Raw genomic sequence first — 19,820 nt, 5'->3', positions numbered from 1 at the left:
AGAGGGCACACCGGAGGTTTGGTGGCCATAGCTAATGTGAGGCCACCCTCCCTGAGTGGAACCATGCTAAAATGGCTGACCTCCATGTCCTCTTCTGGGGCTGGTGCTTGTAAAGTAATCCTTTCCCTTTCTCGTTCATTTTCAGATTGCCTTTGTAACTCCCTCTCTTTTTCCAGATCTTTTTGTTGGCTGCAATCCCAAGCTCTGTCTGGAGCTATGCTGAGTACAGAAGTGATGGCAGTGCTAAGTGAACAAGATGAAGAGAGTGGTAATGAAGATGTTTCAGGGTGTAACAGTCCAGTAACTAAAATTGGCCTTGTTACCCTAGGCACCGTGCTGAATCGACACAATTCAGATTCCACTTCCATCTCCTCTTTATCCTCCCAATCCTTCTCTCTTTCCCCCACTATTCGACCATTCTTCCCTTGCTCAGTAGATTGCGGCAGCTCCAGGTCCCATGGAGGAACCAGAAGGCGAAGACTCTGTCGTGAGACCCACACTGCTTGAGCAGGCTTATCCCGCCAATCCTCCTCTGTTCCAGTTCTATCCTTTTCATCTGATGGATCTTCTTGGAGTTGGACACGATAAGGAAAGGAAACAGCAGGGTGAGAGTCCACCTGGGTAATCAGGCCTTCTCTGTACCAATGATGTGCCCCCTCACTGCTTTCACTGCTACCTCCAAATGGTACACACACACGTGTCCCTATGGGCACAGATGCATTTCCCGGAGGGGGTGCATCTAATATCATGTCCACCATATCAACAGCTACTTGAAATGGGTATTTGATTGTTGTTTCCTCTCCATGTAACTGCACATCCACAGTTCCGTGCTCTCCACTGACATCCCGCACAACACCAGCACGGAAAACTCCCGACGACTCTCGTCCTCTATCAGGAGCCCACCTGTCCCCTCTTCTTGTGCTCACTCTGGCCAGGACCCGCTGATTCTTTAAACCCTTAGCAAGTGTTTGTGATAGTCCTGCTGGCAAATTTTCCTGTAGAGGTGAAGAACTAAGTTGAGATTGTCCTCCCTGAATGCTGGAGTGGGATCCAGATTGCTGTGTCGTCACCTCAAGGTCAGCTGAGTGCTCACTGGCTGTGTCTGTGGAGGAGCATCGCTGAGGACTTGATGTATTTATCTTTTCTCTCTCACTATTCTCATTTCCCATTCTGTTTGACTGTGCTGCCATGCTGTTCTGTATGACCCCTGAGGTGCTGGCCACAGGTACCTGGTTGCTCTGACTGACTGTCTCTGTGTATTCAGCTCCAGTAGTGCTACCCTGACTAGCACTGGAGGAATTGTGAGGTGTGCTGCTGTTACTCTGGGGGGGAGTACTGGAATTACCATCATTGCCATGGTTTCCAGCATAGTGCTCAGAGGTATACTTTTTCTTCGGCACACGGGCCTTAAAGGTGGCTGTCTTGCGGTTGGATGAGGGATTGGGGCTATTACTGTCACTTTGTGTTCCACCTGACTTGAAGCTCAGAGAATCCTTTGCCTTCCCATAATCCTCAGATACATCCAGTATTCCTTCTCTTTTTCCCTCTCCTTCTGGGGTTCTAATGGATTTAACTAGCTCATCCTGTGATGAGTCTGAATTTGATGATATCAGTCTTTTGGGAGAAGATGGTGAGAGCCTGGCTTTTTCCTCTGTGTCTCTCTTCTCCTCTTCTGGGCTTGCATCAATCAGCCCCCTTCTCTTACTCCCTTTGGCTCGTGTTGATGGAGGTGACCGTCTGCCTTGTTTTTTAAAAGGCTTCATATTCAATTGCTTGTACAGAATGTTTAGTCTTTAAGTTTTCTTATATGTTCCAGTCTATGAATGTCTTGCTCTGTGTTTCTCTTTTTCATTCCGCCCTTTCTCTTTTCTTATTCATATAAAAAATTCAACCCTGCAGTGGAACACAGAATGCAAATCAAAATTACTTATGATTTAACACTAGCAATATTTTGTCCTTTTTAAAAATATATATTATTGCTTTCATTATTATATTATGTATAATGTAACTTAATGCAATTTAGTAGCCTTCTACATGCCAAAACAAATCTGAACTGAACACCAAGAAAAGTGCTTGCCTGGACAAGTCACACACTGGTTTTTGTTTCTTGGCTGGAACAGAAGAGGTGGGGGAATTCCTTCTTGACTGGTATTTCAGTCTCTCTCTCTCTCTCTCTCTCTCTCTCTCTCTCTTTCACTTGTTGACCCATATGACCTTTAACTAATTATTATGTACTTAAGAAACTTAAAAGTTAAAATTATTTTTACACAGTCATTGATACATTGGACTACATAATTATCTTTCTCAGGCTGTCTTCAAAATCTCTCTCCTTATCTCTTGGAATACTTCCTATACTGCTACACAACATTACACATGAACACATAACACCAATGTATTTGCGCATGTAAAAAATGTTAGCTTATAAAGTATATATTTTTTTACACAAGTGCTATTTAGTTCAAAACTAGGATACCTTTAAATGACGTTGAAAAGTTTAGAATGTAAAAAGTGTAAACTATATTGTATCACAAACCATGTATGACAGTGTAATAACGTTTGTTAAGCCATACAACACAATGTTCACATTTCCTTACACTGTGATGGTTGCAAATTGGAAGAAGGAAAAAGAAAACGTACCATACAGTCTTTAAGTAAGAAAAGTAATGATCAAGGGCTAAATAATTATTAATATATATATAGTATTAATCAGCAACGCTTTCGTAATTATGGCCTTATATTAAAATAGTGTATAATGCAGAGCTCTCGTTTTGGCTGTACTGTCCTTCTCTGTGCGTACAACCTCTTATTTCTATCTCTCTTTCACACACACACACACACACACACGCACACACGCGCGCAGTAGTGAAGTGACGCAGGCCTGTCTACAACGCAAGGCCGCAGCGCATTTTTACGCTCCGTAAATCCTCGAAATAATGACGAAGCCGACACATTGCACTACCGTGTGTACATTTGCGCCAGGACACGACATGATTTACTTTCTCTAATCACTAAAATAAGAAAGAAATATTAAGCTGGGCGCAGGGGAGAAGTATATTTCCGTAAGGCTAAAAAAACACGCAGTATACTATCAACAGATATGTGTTTACTCTAAGAGTATTACGAGTCGAAGGGCCCACACACGTACGAAAGGAAAAAAAAATGGGTGTGTTTGTGAACTGTAACATGGAAGTATCTCATTTTTATATGCATATTTTATAATGAATATACCGTAACTAGACGGGTATCCGGCATTGTTCAAATATATTCAGAGTAAAAAAAAAAAGTTTTAGGCTGACTGTGCACCTCAACACGCCTTTCTCTCTCTTTCTCTCTGTGTGTGTGTGTGTGTGTGTGTAAGAGAGGAAAACACTAAAAGCCTTACGCTTCACTACCATCATTTCGAAAAAAAAAAAGCTCCAGTGGTTACAAATGTTACAGAAAACACCCAACTCTCTACAAGCGCACAGAGCCGCCGCACCGCAGTGCTGCAGACAGAATAAACATTTGTATTAAGCTTTAAACTCACCCTTTTCGATGTGATCAGTGTCGATCAGGTTCATAAAACTGAATACAGAATCCTCGCGATCGCCATACCAACGCGCAGGTTTAAACCGTAAAAAATAAAGAAAAAAACGCGTTTCTTCCGCACTCCAAATGAAAAAAAAAAACGTATAACCGCTTATGGTTCGGGCTACACTACCGACGCAAAATGGTGAATGAAGTCCAAAGCCTTGACAACTCCCCAGTACAACCAATCAGCGCACATGGTAGGTTACAGTAGCCAATAGGAACACGAATAACACTTGTAAAGGCGGAGCCGACTATAAGAGTGCACAGTATTGACAGAGCGACCAGTCCAATGGGGTTATGGGAAAACAAGGAACAGCTGGCTAAACCTGAACCTGGATGATCCAATGAGAATGAAGGAATGTCTAGTGAAAGAGAGAAAGAAAAATAGCACGATCTACCAAGCTGAGACTGAACTGTACGACCGGGTGTTGAAAATACTACACACTTTACGTTCTATGCAGGATGGGGAATCCCGGATCCTTAGAAATAAACGCGTTATATAGCGAAAACTGAAAATATCGCATAGAGCCTATTATATTTTAATCATTGTTAGGAAATTTGCGGATTAAATATCAGTTAATTGACCAATTAATGAATCGGTAGTCTATAGTACATCTCTATATACAATTTTTAAAGATAATTTTATATAAGAATGATGCTATATTTTGTTATATTTACTTGATACAGAAGACTGAAAGATATGTGTATTTATTTCCTGACTCTGTTTCCCGTGAGAGAGTGAGTGCATCAAACATGAACGACTGCAGCCAATAACCGAGCTATTTCCGGGTTTTTCTTTTTAACTCTTAAGCCCCCCTATGCTTTTAACTCATGTAGAAAGCACGGTTAACGTGCAACATTCCAAACTCATTTTGCTTGCTGTCACTAGTGAGACTAAAAAGACAGTTTGTGAATAAAGGATCACAGTACATTTAATCAATTCATCAATTGATGTCAGATCAGTAACACAAAACACTGTTTTTTTAAACGGTAACAAACTTGAAGAGGTAAATATTTTAGCTTGACAAAACCAGCATATTATTTTCTAAATTAAGCTTGTGACTATCAATATTATTGTGAGATGTTAATAGTAAATCATATAACTTGTTACTTGATCTGGTGTTTTAAAAGTTCAATGTCCATGAGCAAGATACTAACAAAGCAGTGAGACACTGTGTAACAATAAAGCATGGCCTTTAAAGATGTTGATAAGTCTCAAAATAGATCACAGAAGTTTTTTTTCTTACTTTTTTCCAGAAGCGAGTACTGAGGTATATATATATTTTGAATGCTTTACCAAGCCAGTCTAAAATTGAATCATTTACAAATATCACAATACCTGTTCGTATTTTATTTAGCATATATTACAAAATATATAATAGACTCAAAAGCAGTTTATATGGTTTTTAGTTTTTTATATTTATAATAATTTAGCTTCTAAACCTAGGTGTACTGAGCTAATTTGAAAATATATTTCTGAATACATTTATGTTACAACCTGTGATATTTTTTTTATATATTCGCAGTTTATATTGGTATTTCTAGACTGTGCAGAATAACCATTCCAGAATTAACAAGAAGCGTAGCGAGGAGCATTGGAAACTCAGGAGATCGCAGGAGTAGTAGGTAGTCCGGATAATCTAAGGTAGGTATACGGTAGATCGGACGGCAAGTAAAAAAAGTTACATAGCCAACGCAATCCAAAAATGTCCAGACCCAGACAGGACCCCACCTTTCCCCACCTTAGCCAGGTGGGCCGGGCCTTGCAACCTGTCCTGGGTGGGTGGAGTTGGTCTAAAGGAGGGAAGTATTGGACAGGCATGCAAATCCTGGGGCATGAGGAGGCAGTTGTAAGTCGCTCTGGATAAGGGCGTCTGCCAAATGCCGCAAATGTAAATGTAAATGATGAGGAAGATTGGGTGCCAGCGGTGGACACAGCAGAACTTGAGGCGAACTGCCACTGGGTAGAACACCTTTGGGGCCAGGAAAAGGTCTGAGGCGAGCAACGCCCTCTGCAAAGGTCTGAGACAGAGCACCGTCCTCTGCAGAGGTCGGATGGCGGTGCGGCGGCCTTGTTGGTGCCCGGTGGCGGTACGACAGTTCGGACAGATCGGACAGCAAGTAAAGGGGAAGAGGGACCTTTTAAAGGGTCCGATTAATGGGAAACAGGTGCAGCCGATGAAAAGGAGGGAGAGGCTGAGCGATAGTGTTGAGCGTTAAAGGGGGGTGTGACTGTTGGCCCTCTAACAACGTCACAATGAAGCAACAGTTTTATCTGGAAGCCATGAGCAGGAGCTCACTTAGCAAACGCTAATTTAAATTTGTGACTCAGTTTTGCTGTTCCATAATCGCCTGGCATCCTTCACTTTCCGTTGGCTCCGTCTCGACTATTTTTGCTTTCTGAAGAGTGCTATTTTCCCTGTTTGAGGGTTTGAAAGCAGTGAGCGGAACTACGAACACACACTACAGTAAACACATTAAGGTACGTAATTTCTCTACTATGGCGAACATACAGTTCACTCAGTGTGTGAAGTGTGACATGTTTAGTCAGTCTTTCTCCGTTGTTAGCAATAATTTTATCTGTGAGCAGTGTAAGCTAGTTTGCTCTTTGACGGAGAAGATCTTAGCATTAGAGGAGCGCATCCAGAGTCTAGAGAGAAGTAGTGAGTGTGAGAGCAGTCCAGGTTCTGCAGGGGAAAGTCTGGATGCCCTAGGTGAAGGTAATATTCCCCCGACTCCGGCATTAGAGCCCTCGCAGCGGGCGAATGGGTGACGACTCGGCGGCATACTCAAAGCCAAAGCTAACGCTAAGGCTCGCCCACGGAGCACCATTCCTCTCGCTCGCGTGTCCAACAGGTTTGCTCTCCTCAGTGAAGCACCCGCTGAGAAACCTGAAAGAGCTCTGGTTTTAGGAGACTCCATTCTGAGGCACGTGAAATTAGCTAGACCTTTAGGGGCACCAGCAGCACAGGTTATGTGTATACCGGGAGCCAGGGCGCCGGACATAGCAGGTCAGCTTAGATTCTTAGGAAAGCACAGGTTCTCTAAGATAGTTTTTCACACAGGAGCTAATGATATACGCCGACAGTCAGAGGTTACTAAGAGTAATATTATAGAGGTGCGTAAATTAGCGAAGGCAATGTCCGATGCTGTAGCATGCTCTGGCCCCATCCCAATGCGACGTGGCGATGTAGCCTACAGCAGGTTATGGTCGCTGAACTGCTGGATGTCCGAGTGGTGCTCCAAAAATAATGTGGGCTTCATTAATAATTGGAGCATTTTTGAGGGCAAGGCTGGCCTGTTAGGGCGGGACGGTATCCATCCCACCCGGGAAGGTGCTGCTCTCATTTCTTGTAGTATAGGTAATAGTCTCAGAACAGCACTAGTTAACAAGTGACTGTCTAGAGCCAAGGCCAGGGAGCAGACAGACAGGCTAAACCGACCGTCTGCTAGCTGCACAGAGTCGTCACTCAGAATCCACCATATTGAGACTGTGTCTGTCCCCGGAGCAAAACCAAAATATAGGAATTAACATAAAGTCTGTTTTAGTAACCTGATTAACATTAAATTAAATAGGACTGAACGCACAGCCAGCACCTCTGATCTAAAAATTTGGATTGTTGAATATTAGATCTCTCACGTCAAAAGCGCTTACTATAAACGAAATTACCAAAACATAAACGAAACGAAACGTAACATGGATTAAATCGAATGAATATGTAGCATTAAATGAGGCGAGTCCTCCTGGGTATAGTTACATACACCAACCCCGTCTAAATGGCAGAGGAGGTGGAGTAGCAGCTATTTATAATAATAATCTAAACGTCACACAAAAGACTAAACAAAAATTTTAAACATTTGAAGTTCTTTACACCAACATAAAATATTCAGTGTCCGAAAAAAAGCAGGTCCAGTCAGTTAATTCCACTAATTATTTTTTATAGACCCCCAGGACCCTACTCTGACTTTCTGATAGAATTTGCAGATTTCATTACAAATTTAGCTACTTCTTTAGACAAATCATTAATTGTTGGTGACTTTAATATTCATTTTGATAATCAGGAAGACTCCTTAAGAGCAGCAGTTGTGTCCATTCTAGAGTCAGTTGGAATTAATCAGAATGTTATAGGACCCACTCATAGTGGTGGACACACTCTCGATTTGTTGTTAACATTTGGATTAAAAATAAAAAACTTAGTCATAATTCCACAGTCTGAAGCTATTTCAGACCATTATCTAATCTCGTTTAAAATCTGCCTTAGTCATTGCATTTCTACCTCACCACGTTACCGTGTTAAGCGTACTTTCACGTCAGCTACAGCAGTGCGTTTTATTAATAATCTTCCCGAAATTATGATATTAGATAGATCTCCGTTAGACCCCGCAGAGCTCGACTGAGCCACTGAACATCTAGAAACAACGTTACGTTACACTCTAGATGATGTAGCTCCCCTTAAGACCAAAATGATCAGGGAAAAAAAATTAGCACAGTGGTATAATGATCATACGCGCACCTTAAAACAGACCACTCGAAAATTAGAACGTAATTGGCGTCATACAAAATTAACAGTATTTCAAATAGCATGGAAGGAGAGCCTCTTAAATTATAGAAAATCTTTTAGTGCTGCTAGATCAGCATATTTCTCCACCCTTATAGAAAATAACAAGCATAATCCTAGATTTTTATTCAGCACGGTAGCAAAATTAACAGGGAATAAAAGCACTGCACTAACAAGCACACCATCATTAGGTAGTAATGATTTCATGAACTTTTTTAATAATAAAATTGAAAACATCAGGCAAGAAATCCAGACGTTTAATATAAATCCAAATTATTTTACAAGTAACCCTGTAGACAGCAGTGTAATTATAGCAGACAATCAACTACAAAGCGTCACTCCTATTCATGAGAATGACTTAATTTCATTAATTTCCTCATCAAAATCATCAACCTGCATTCTCGATCCCTTGCCTACAAGTTTCTTTAAACAGGTAACTCCAGAGGTAATCGAACCTGTTTTAAAAATAATAAACTCTTCCATTAGCACTGGTTATGTACCTAAATCCTTCAAACTGGCAGTTATCCACCCCCTTATTAAAAAACCGGACCTTGACCCATGTCAGTTGTCCAAGTACAGACCAATATCAAATCTCCCCTTTATATCCAAAATTTTAGAAAAGGTTGTAGCACAGCAGTTATGCTCACACCTACTTATGAATAACATTTTTGAAATGTATCAGTCAGGATTTCGGCTTCATCATAGCACAGAGACGGCGCTAGTTACTGTGGTAAATGACCTGTTATTGGCCTCTGATCAGGGTTTTGTCTCCTTACTTGTTTTGCTCGACCTTAGTGCAGCTTTTGACACCACTGATCACACTATACTACTTGCTAGACTTGAGAACGTTGTTGGAATAAAGGGAACAGCTCTCTCTTGGTTTAGGTCTTATTTGACTGATTGCTATCAGTTTGTTGATGTAAATGGTGAGTTCTCCACACTCGATGAGGTAAAGTTTGGTGTTCCTCAAGGATCTGTCTTAGGCCCACTGCTTTTCTCTTTATATATGCTGCCTCTTGGTGAAATCATTCATAAAGATGAGATTCGCTTCCATTGCTATGCTGATGACACACAGCTGTATATTTCAGCAAAGCCAAATGATCAGCTTAACAATGTTGAGAGGTGTGTAAAGGACATTAGACAGTGGATGCTTAATAACTTTCTTCTGCTCAACTCAGATAAGACGGAAGTACTTTTACTAGGACCACATGCAGCTAGAAGTAAACTTTCCGATTACGTAGCATCTCTGGATGGTGTTTCTGTTTCAGCGTGTACGGCTGTCAAAGACCTTGGTGTGATTATTGACCCGAGTCTTTCCTTTGAGTCTCACGTGAATAATATCCCCAGGATCGCCTTCTTTCACCTTAGAAATATTGCTAAAATTAGAAATATGATGTCGTTACAGGATGCAGAAAAACTAGTTCATGCTTTTGTTACTTCTAGATTAGACTACTGTAACGCTTTACTGTCTGGGTGTGCGAGTAAGTGCATAAATAAGCTTCAGTTAGTTCAGAATGCAGCAGCAAGAGTCCTCACTAGATCTAGGAAATATGACCACATCGCCCCTGTTTTAATCAGTCTACACTGGCTCCCACTTAAATCTCGCATTGATTATAAAATACTACTACTGACGTATAAAGCACTTAACACTCTCGCACTGCAGTATCTGAGTGAGCTTCTGTACCAGTATGATCCTCCACGCCTACTTAGATCAAAAGGTGCTGGCTATCTGTTGGTTCCTCAAATAATGAAGACTAAGCAGGGGACAGATCTTTCTCTTATAAAGCCCCACAGTTATGGAACAGCCTTCCAACCAGTGTTCGGGAACAGACACAGTCTCAGTGTTCAAGTCGAGGTTGAAAACTTATTTATTTAGTCAAGCCATTCATCAGTAGATTTTTCTTAGGTAAAGGCTCAGATCTGGAGGGAGCATGGATATAGAGTGTTTGGTGAACTGGTATATTTGTATGCTGTCGTCCCCTCACATTCACACGTTCACTCGGGTTTGTTGACGGTGGTGTGGTGGGTCAGCTCTTATCCCAGAGATCCCTCATGTCTGTGTTACCTTCTGGTTCTCCCTTTTAGTTATGCTGCCATAGCGAGTCTTGCTGGAGTCCAAACTGCACAGTGACATTACTTTCATACAACAATAGGGACACTTAATAATCCATATCCTTCTCTCTCTCTCTCTCTCTCTCTCTCTCTCTCTCTCTCTCTCTCTCTCTCTCTCTCTCTCTCTCTCGGTCGAGTTAAACATGCTCCTGAGGCTCCAGTGACCACTGTTCCTGCCCCTCTCCCCTCCGTGGATCTTCACACTTTTGTGCAGCTTGGGACAGTCTCTCATCAACACCTTGGGTGGTTCCATGTAATTCCGGAGTAGAACGGGTGCTTTGAGGATGGATTGGACTGTAGTTGGTGTCGGCGGTCTGCTGCACTGACTCAGGAGTGCAGTTTGCTTCTGATCATCATCACTGTACCCCGCAGCATTGTATATCTGCTTCAAATGGACATTTGGTGCAACCCAGATGAGGATGGGTTCCCTCTTGAGTCTGATTCCGCTCAAGGTTTCTTCCTTATGCCATCTCGGGGAGTTTTTCCTTGCCACAGTTGCTCATCAGGGACAAACATACTTACAAAGAACATATTTACGTTTAATCACCACATTATTTGTGTAAAGCTGCTTTGAGACAATGTTCATTGTTAAAAGCGCTATACAAATAAAAATGAATTGAATTGAATTGAATTGAACTTTGCTGACTCACGACTGTGTAGCAATGCACAGCTCGAACCACATCATCAAGTTTGCTGATGACACGACCGTGGTGGGTCTAATCAGCAAGAACGACGAGTCAGCATATAGAGAGGATTTGCAACGGTTAACTGCCTGGTGTGGAGCAAACAACCTGTCTCTGAACGTTGACAAAATGAAAGAGATGGTTGTGGACTTCAGGAGAGCACAGAGCGACCAATCTCCACTGATTATTGATGGATCCTCAGTGGAGATTGTCAAGAGCACCAAATTCCTTGGTGTTCATCTGGCAGACAACCTCACCTGGTCACTCAACATCAGCTCCATCACAAAGAAAGCACAGCAGCGTCTCTACTTCCTGAGAATGCAGAGAAAAACCCACCTCCCTCCACCCATCCTGACCATGTTCTACAGAGGGACCATTGAGAGCATCTTGAGCAGCTGCATCACTGCCTGGTTTGGGAACTGCACCGTCTCGGACCGCAAGACCCTACAGAGGATAGTGAGGACAGCTGAGAAGATCATCGGAGTCTCTCTCCCCTCTATCATGGACATTTACACCAGACGCTGCATCCGCAAAGCACACAGCATTGTGGATGACCACACACACCCGTCACACACACTTTTTACCCTCCTGCCATCAGGAAAACGGTTCCAAAGCATTCGGGCCGCCACAAGAAGACTGTGCAACAGTTTCTTTCCACAAGCCATCAGGCTTCTCAATACACAGAGATAAAACAGCACTCTCACACATACACACACAAACTCACTCAAATGTGTGTTACCGAACTGTAAAATTTTTCCTGGACTTAACACTAAACACACACTCATCACTCATCTCAATCCATTCCACCACCATTCATTTATTTATTATTTACTATTATTCTCGACTGGACCACACTCTTAACTGCTGTTTTTTGCACATTTATAATTTATCACTGTATTATACTGTTTACATGCTGTTTTTTGCACCTTTGACTGCTGCTGTATTTTTTGCACTACATTGTTTTGTTTATACAAACTTCTGGGGTATAGTTTTTAGTTTGTATAGTTTTTACAGTCTTCTGTACAGTACTGTATAATCAAGTATACAGTAGGTTTACTGGTCGGCGCTATATTGGGTTTTGTGTCTTGTCTTGTGTCGTCTGTCTGCACTGTCTGTCTGCACTGTTTGCACTAGATTGCACTCGATGCACTTTATGTAGCTTGTGTTGTAGCTCTATGTTGTTCTGTTTTCATTGTTTAGTGTAGCACCAGGGTTCCGGAGGAACGTTGTCTCGTTTTTACTGTGTACTGTGTACCACTGTGTATAGTAGAAATAACAATAAAAGCCTCTTGACTTGACTTGACTTGACTTGACACGGACCCCACATACCTTCTAGCAGGTGTCAAGTCAAGAAGCTTTTATTGTCATTTCAACTATATATAGCTGATGCAGTATACAGTGAAATGAAACAACGTTCCTCCTGAACCCAGGTGCTACATAAAACAACATAAAACAACAGTCACAGAACAGAAGAACACAGGGCCAGGAACTAAGATCCTCGCCACATAAAGTGCATGTGTGCAACTGGTGCAAACAGTGCGAAAGACAACACAAGACAGTGCAAGACAACACAGGACAGTGCAGGACAATACACAAAATATAAAAATAAAAACAGCAATAGCTCCGCCAGTAAAACCTGTCGTGACAGGATAAGGTGCACAGTAGCAGAAAAATGTAAACAGAAATGTAAACAGAATTTTGCAATTCTATAATAGTATAAAATTTAATAGCAGCAATCAAAAATAAAGTGATCAGTGACCAAAGGATTTGGACAGAATATTGTGCAAAAAGAACACGTCCCGGAAGATCAGCAACAAAAGGCATGTAAACATTTGAAGTCAACAACCATCTCTTTGGTTTTGTCCACTTTCAGAGACAGGTTGTTGGCTCCACACCAGGCTGTTAACCGTTGCACCTCCTCTCTGTATGCTGACTCGTCGTTCTTGCTGATTAGACCCACCACGGTCGTGTCATCAACAAACTTAATGATATGATTCGAGCTGTGCGTTGGTGCACAGTCGTGAGTCAGCAGAGTGAACAGCAGTGGACTGAGCACACAGCCCTGAGGGGCTCCAGTGCTCAGTGTGGTGGTGCTGGAGATGCTGTTCCCGATCCGGACTGACTGAGGTCTCTCGGTCAGGAAGTCCAGGATCCAGTTGCAGAGAGAGGTGTTCAGGCCTAGTAGGCTCAGCTTCTCGATCAGGTGCTGGGGAATAATTGTGTTGAATGCTGAACTGAAGTCTATGAACAGCATCCTCACATAAGAGTCCTTGTTATCCAGATGGGTGAGGGCCAGATAGAGGGTTGTGGAGATGGCATCATCCGTGGAGCGGATTGGACGATACGCAAACTGCATGGGGTCCAGTGCGGTGGGAGCTGGGTCTTTATGTGCCTCATGACAAGCCTCTCAAGCACTTCATCATGATGGGTGTGAGTGCAACGGGACGATAGTCATTGAGGCAGGACACAGAAGACTTCTTCGGCACAGGAATGATGGTCGTCGTCTTGAGGCACGTAGGTACAGTGGCGCTGCTCAGGGAGATGTTGAAGATGTCAGTAAAGACATCTGCTAGTTGTTCTGCACATTCCCTGAGCACTCTGCCAGGAATGTTGTCAGGTCCAGCAGACTTCCGTGGGTTAACTCTGCATAGAGTTTTCCTCACTTCAGCTGTGGTTAGACAGAGCACCTGGTCACTGGGAGGAGGGATGGTCTTCCTCGCCACCACGTTGTTCTGCACATCGAACCGGGCGTAGAAGTCGTTCAGCGCATCTGGAAGGGAGGTGTCACGGTCACAAGCAGGTGATGTGGTCTTGTAATTCGTGATCGCCTGGATGCCCTGCCACATGCGCCGGGTGTCTCCGCTGTCCTGGAAGTGGCCATGGATTCTCTTGGCGTGTGCGCGCTTCGCCTCTCTGATAGCAAGGGACAGTTTGGCCCTTGCTGTTTTTAAGGCCGTCTTGTCCCCTGCTCTGAAGGCAGAGTCTCTTGTTTTTAGCAGCGCACGCACCTTGGCGGTCATCCATGGCTTCTGGTTGGAGCGTGTAGTGATGGTCTTGTAGATAGTCACGTCATCAATGCACTTGCCTATGTAACTGGTCACTGTTGACGTGTACTCCTCCAAGTTGATGAAATCGCCATTGGTTGCAGCTTCCCTGAACATGTCCCAGTCAGTGCATTCAAAACAGTCCTGGAGAGCAGACATGGATCCTGCTGGCCAGGTTCTCACTTGTTTTTGAGCTGGTCTTGAACGCCTGCTGAGTGGTCTGTATGCTGGGATCAACATAACAGAGATGTGGTCTGAGTACCCGAGGTGGGGGCGGGGCTTCGCCCGGTATGCGCCCCAGATGTTTGTGTAAACAACGTCCAGCGTGTTTTCTCCTCTGGTTGCAAAGTCCACATTCTGATAGAATTTGGGAAGCACAGTCCTGAGATTTGCGTGATTAAAATCTCCGGCGACTATAAACAATCCGTCAGGGTGTGTGTTCTGAAGTGTGCTAATGGTCCCGTAGAGTACGCTGAGCGCTTCCTTAGCATTAGCGCTAGGTGGTATGTACACTCCGAGCACAAGAGCGGTGGTGAATTCCCGTGGTAAATAAAAAGGTCTACATCTCACAACAATAAACTCCAGCAGCGATGAGCAGTAGGTAGAAACAAGCACAGAGTTCTTACACCATTCTGTGTTGATGTAAACACACAGACCGCCGCCGCGAGTCTTACCGCACAGAGCTGCATTTCTGTCGGCACGAAACGCGGCTAGCCCGTCCAGCTGGATGGCGGCGTCCGGAACTCTGTCGCTCAGCCACGTCTCAGTAAACACAAAAACGCAGCAGTATCTGTACTCACGCCGAGTAGCTTGTTGGAGTCTGATGTAGTCTAATTTATTGTCCAGGGAGCAGACATTTGCCAGCAGTAGTGATGGTAGAGCGGGCCGGTTAGGGTTAGCTTTTAGCCTAGCATTAGCACTCGCTCGCTTTCCGCGGTTCTGCTTCCTTGCGCAGCGCTTTCGATTCCCACTCCTCCGTCCGTCCTCCGCAGGCGATGCCGAGGTCTGGAAGCCTGCTTCTCGGAGCACGCCGAGGTCGCGTAGCTTCTGCCGCAGATCATCATTTATGGTGTTGTTTGGGTTGTTTCTGAGTTCTTTCAGTGTTTTGCGGTTGTACACAGGGACACCGGTTGCTCCGATGTCCATGTGTTGTGTAGGGCGGGCTACAGAATAACGTTAATGATGAGGTGAGCGCATTACTTCCAAGAGCTTGTAGACTGATTTTCAGAGTCAGCAGAGAATATCTATGGCCAGATACAATTTTTCTGCACAAGATGTCAGTTAAATAGCCAAAGGTTTTGCAGATTTTCTCTCTGTGACCGCACTGGTTTTAATTAGTCAAGATTTGAGTTCTCCAGTGGATAATTACACAGAGCCAAAAAGCTTCAAAGATAGAAGTAAAAAAAAAACAAAAACAACAAAACTTGGTTAGTAGACCTGTATTGGAAATTAAATGTTTATGATGTGACTTGTGCCAGTTTTATTTTTGGTGTATTTAAAATAATTTTCTAAGTAGAACGGCAGTCAATAATACAAAATTTGGCAAGAGAAATTATTCAGAAAAGGGACTACAAATGTCATGGCCTTGAACACTGTTAATGGACTTACTGCTTTGACAGAAAAGTTTTATGTTCAATGTATATATCTATATCTATTTGTTCACTATTGAGATTGGTTGGTTTTAAACACTTAGTGCCAACGGTTGCAAAAGCCTAATTGAAAAAAACTCTTGTCAGCAGTCCCATTTGCTAGCTCATCGACACAAACCAGCATGCATTTCACCTTCGATAGCTCAGTTGGTAGAGCGGAGGACTGTAGAGGTTTACTGAGTAGCCATCCTTAGGTCGCTGGTTCGAATCCGGCTCGAAGGATGTTTATTTTAACGTTAGATTATTGCATCTATCCAAAAGGTGAGCCCGATTCGATCGGGGATAAAAGGATTTAACTTCCCTGACCGGGAATCGAACCCGGGCCGCGGCGGTGAGAGCGCCGAATCCTAGCCACTAGACCACCAGGGAGGCGATGAGCACAATAATCCTCCAGCGGCTGGTCGTGGTCATTACCACACTATCTATGCGGTCTGAGGGCAATGACTCTGATGCCCATTGGTGCCTAGACACGGACCCCACATACCTTCTAGCAGGTGAGCGCATTACTTCCAGAGCTTGTAGACTGATTTTCAGAGTCAGCAGAGAATATCTATGGCCAGATACAATTTTTCTCCACAAGATGTCAGTTAAAAAACCAAAGGTTTTGCAGATTTTCTTTCTGTGACTGCCACTGGTATTAATTAGTCAAGATTTGAGTTCTCCAGTTATCAATTTCACAGAGCCAAAAAGCTGCAAAGAAAGAAGTAAAAAAAACAAACACAACAAAACTTGGTTAGTAGACCTGTATTGGAAATTAAATGTTTATGATGTGACTTGTGGCAGATTAATTTTTGGTGTATTTAAAATAATTTTCTAAGTAGAACGGCAGTCAATGATACAAAATTTGGCAAGAGAAATTATTCAGAAAAGGGACTACAAATGTCATGGCCTTGAACACTGTTAATGGACTTACTGCTTTGACAGAAAAGTTTTATGTTCAATGTATATATCTATATCTATTTGTTCACTATTGAGATGGGTTGGTTTTAAACACTTGGTGCCAATGGTTGCAAAAGCCTAATTGAAATAAACGCTTGTCAACAGTCCCATTTGCTAGCTCATCGACACAAACCAGCATGCATTTCACCTTCGATAGCTCAGTTGGTAGAGCGGAGGACTGTAGAGGTTTATTGAGTAGCCATCCTTAGGTCGCTGGTTCGAATCCGGCTCGAAGGATGTTTATTTTAACGTTAGATTATTGCATCTATCCAAAAGGTGAGCCCGATTCGATCGGGGATAAAAGGATTTAACTTCCCTGACCGGGAATCGAACCCGGGCCGCGGCGGTGAGAGCGCCGAATCCTAGCCACTAGACCACCAGGGAGGCGATGAGCACAATAATCCTCCAGCGGCTGGTCGTGGTCATTACCACACTATCTATGCGGTCTGAGGGCAATGACTCTGATGCCCATTGGTGCCTAGACACGGACCCCACATACCTTCTAGCAGGTGAGCGCATTACTTCCAGAGCTTGTAGACTGATTTTCAGAGTCAGCAGAGAATATCTATGGCCAGATACAATTTTTCTCCACAAGATGTCAGTTAAAAAACCAAAGGTTTTGCAGATTTTCTTTCTGTGACTGCCACTGGTATTAATTAGTCAAGATTTGAGTTCTCCAGTTATCAATTTCACTGAGCCAAAAAGCTGCAAAGAAAGAAGTAAAAAAAACAAACACAACAAAACTTGGTTAGTAGACCTGTATTGGAAATTAAATGTTTATGATGTGACTTGTGGCAGTTTAATTTTTGGTGTATTTAAAATAATTTTCTAAGTAGAACGGCAGTCAATGATACAAAATTTGGCAAGAGAAATTATTCAGAAAAGGGACTACAAATGTCATGGCCTTGAACACTGTTAATGGACTTACTGCTTTGACAGAAAAGTTTTATGTTCAATGTATATATCTATATCTATTTGTTCACTATTGAGATGGGTTGGTTTTAAACACTTGGTGCCAATGGTTGCAAAAGCCTAATTGAAATAAACGCTTGTCAACAGTCCCATTTGCTAGCTCATCGACACAAACCAGCATGCATTTCACCTTCGATAGCTCAGTTGGTAGAGCGGAGGACTGTAGAGGTTTATTGAGTAGCCATCCTTAGGTCGCTGGTTCGGATCCGGCTCGAAGGATATTTTTTTAACATTAGATTATTGCATCTATCCAAAAGGTGAGCCAGATTCGAACGGGGATAAAAGGATTTAACTTCCCTGACCGGGAATCGAACCCGGGCGGTGAGAGCGCCGAATCCTAGCCACTAGACCACCAGGGAGGCGATGAGCACAATAATCCTCCAGCGGCTGGTCGTGGTCATTACCACACTATCTATGCGGTCTGAGGGCAATGACTCTGATGCCCATTGGTGCCTAGACACGGACCCCACATACCTTCTAGCAGGTGAGCGCATTACTTCCAGAGCTTGTAGACTGATTTTCAGAGTCAGCAGAGAATATCTATGGCCAGATACAATTTTTCTCCACAAGATGTCAGTTAAATAGCCAAAGGTTTTGCAGATTTTCTCTGTGACTGCCACTGGTATTAATTAGTCAAGATTTGAGTTCTCCAGTGAATAATTACACAGAGCCAAAAAGCTTCAAAGAAAGAAGTAAAAAAAAAAACAAACACAACAAAACTTGGTTAGTAGACCTGTATTGGAAATTAAATGTTTATGATGTGACTTGTGGCAGTTTAATTTTTGGTGTATTTAAAATAATTTTCTAAGTAGAACGGCAGTCAATGATACAAAATTTGGCAAGAGAAATTATTCAGAAAAGGGACTACAAATGTCATGGCCTTGAACACTGTTAATGGACTTACTGCTTTGACAGAAAAGTTTTATGTTCAATGTATATATCTATATCTATTTGTTCACTATTGAGATGGGTTGGTTTTAAACACTTGGTGCCAATGGTTGCAAAAGCCTAATTGAAATAAACGCTTGTCAACGGTCCCATTTGCTAGCTCATCGACACAAACCAGCATGTATTTCACCTTTGATAGCTCAATTGGTAGAGCAGAGGACTGTAGAGGTTTATTGAGTAGCCATCCTTAGGTCGCTGGTTCGAATCCGCTCGAAGGATATTTTTTTAACATTAGATTATTGCATCTATCCAAAAGGTGAGCCAGATTCGAACGGGGATAAAAGGATTTAACTTCCCTGACCGGGAATCGAACCCGGGCCGCGGTGAGAGCGCCAATCCTAGCCACTAGACCACCAGGGAGGTGATGAGCACAATAATCCTCCAGCGGCTGGTCGTGGTCATTACCACACTATCTATGCGGTCTGAGGGCAATGACTCTGATGCCCATTGGTGCCTAGACACGGACCCCACATACCTTCTAGCAGGTGAGCATTACTTCCAGAGCTTGTAGACTGATTTTCAGAGTCAGCAGAGAATATCTATGGCCAGATACAATTTTTCTCCACAAGATGTCAGTTAAATAGCCAAAGGTTTTGCAGATTTTCTCTGTGACTGCCACTGGTATTAATTAGTCAAGATTTGAGTTCTCCAGTGAATAATTACACAGAGCCAAAAAGCTTCAAAGAAAGAAGTAAAAAAAACAAACACAACAAAACTTGGTTAGTAGACCTGTATTGGAAATTAAATGTTTATGATGTGACTTGTGGCAGTTTAATTTTTGGTGTATTTAAAATAATTTTCTAAGTAGAACGGCAGTCAATGATACAAAATTTGGCAAGAGAAATTATTCAGAAAAGGGACTACAAATGTCATGGCCTTGAACACTGTTAATGGACTTACTGCTTTGACAGAAAAGTTTTATGTTCAATGTATATATCTATATCTATTTGTTTACTATTGAGATGGGTTGGTTTTAAACACTTGGTGCCAATGGTTGCAAAAGCCTAATTGAAATAAACGCTTGTCAACAGTCCCATTTGCTAGCTCATCGACACAAACCAGCATGCATTTCACCTTCGATAGCTCAGTTGGTAGAGCGGAGGACTGTAGAGGTTTATTGAGTAGCCATCCTTAGGTCGCTGGTTCGAATCCGCTCGAAGGATATTTATTTTAACATTAGATTATTGCATCTATCCAAAAGGTGAGCCAGATTCGATCGGGATAAAAGGATTTAACTTCCTGACCGAATCGAACCCGGGCCGCGGTGAGAGCGCCAATCCTAGCCACTAGACCACCAGGGAGGCGATGAGCACAATAATCCTCCAGCGGCTGGTCGTGGTCATT

The 19,820-nt window shown here is 42.8% G+C and overlaps 1 protein-coding gene, 1 long non-coding RNA gene and 5 other non-coding genes across 7 annotated transcripts in view; 6 read left to right on the top strand and 1 right to left on the bottom strand.

Annotated features, from left to right (window-relative positions):
- The window catches only part of cica (capicua transcriptional repressor a), a 31,915-nt gene extending 28,201 nt beyond the window's left edge, over window positions 1–3,714 (bottom strand). Inside the window, 2 exon segments of the mRNA XM_046843763.1 lie at window positions 3–1,893; window positions 3,527–3,714. Of these exon segments, the coding sequence (XP_046699719.1) occupies window positions 3–1,763 (1,761 nt within the window). The 5' untranslated portion in view covers window positions 1,764–1,893; window positions 3,527–3,714.
- A 12,035-nt stretch (window positions 3,715–15,749) lies between these two features.
- Window positions 15,750–15,839, top strand: trnay-gua. The gene is given in 2 exon segments: window positions 15,750–15,786; window positions 15,804–15,839. It is a non-coding gene; the product is annotated as a tRNA-Tyr (tRNA).
- An 864-nt stretch (window positions 15,840–16,703) lies between these two features.
- On the top strand, window positions 16,704–16,793 carry trnay-gua. The gene is given in 2 exon segments: window positions 16,704–16,740; window positions 16,758–16,793. It is a non-coding gene; the product is annotated as a tRNA-Tyr (tRNA).
- Window positions 16,794–16,842: 49 nt separating this feature from the next.
- LOC124382224 lies at window positions 16,843–18,796 on the top strand. Its single transcript, XR_006924997.1, has 3 exons — window positions 16,843–17,065; window positions 17,786–18,012; window positions 18,733–18,796. It is a non-coding gene; the product is annotated as an uncharacterized LOC124382224 (long non-coding RNA).
- On the top strand, window positions 17,658–17,747 carry trnay-gua. The gene is given in 2 exon segments: window positions 17,658–17,694; window positions 17,712–17,747. It is a non-coding gene; the product is annotated as a tRNA-Tyr (tRNA).
- Window positions 18,606–18,694, top strand: trnay-gua. The gene is given in 2 exon segments: window positions 18,606–18,642; window positions 18,660–18,694. It is a non-coding gene; the product is annotated as a tRNA-Tyr (tRNA).
- Window positions 18,797–19,549: 753 nt separating the features above from the next.
- Window positions 19,550–19,638, top strand: trnay-gua. The gene is given in 2 exon segments: window positions 19,550–19,586; window positions 19,604–19,638. It is a non-coding gene; the product is annotated as a tRNA-Tyr (tRNA).
- The last annotated feature ends 182 nt before the right edge of the window (window positions 19,639–19,820 follow it).

Source organism: Silurus meridionalis, chromosome 29 (assembly GCF_014805685.1).
Source record: "Silurus meridionalis isolate SWU-2019-XX chromosome 29, ASM1480568v1, whole genome shotgun sequence".
Lineage (NCBI taxonomy): Eukaryota > Metazoa > Chordata > Actinopteri > Siluriformes > Siluridae > Silurus > Silurus meridionalis.
The sequence above is the reverse complement of the archived record's forward strand: the minus strand, read 5'-3'. Positions and strand labels throughout refer to the sequence as shown.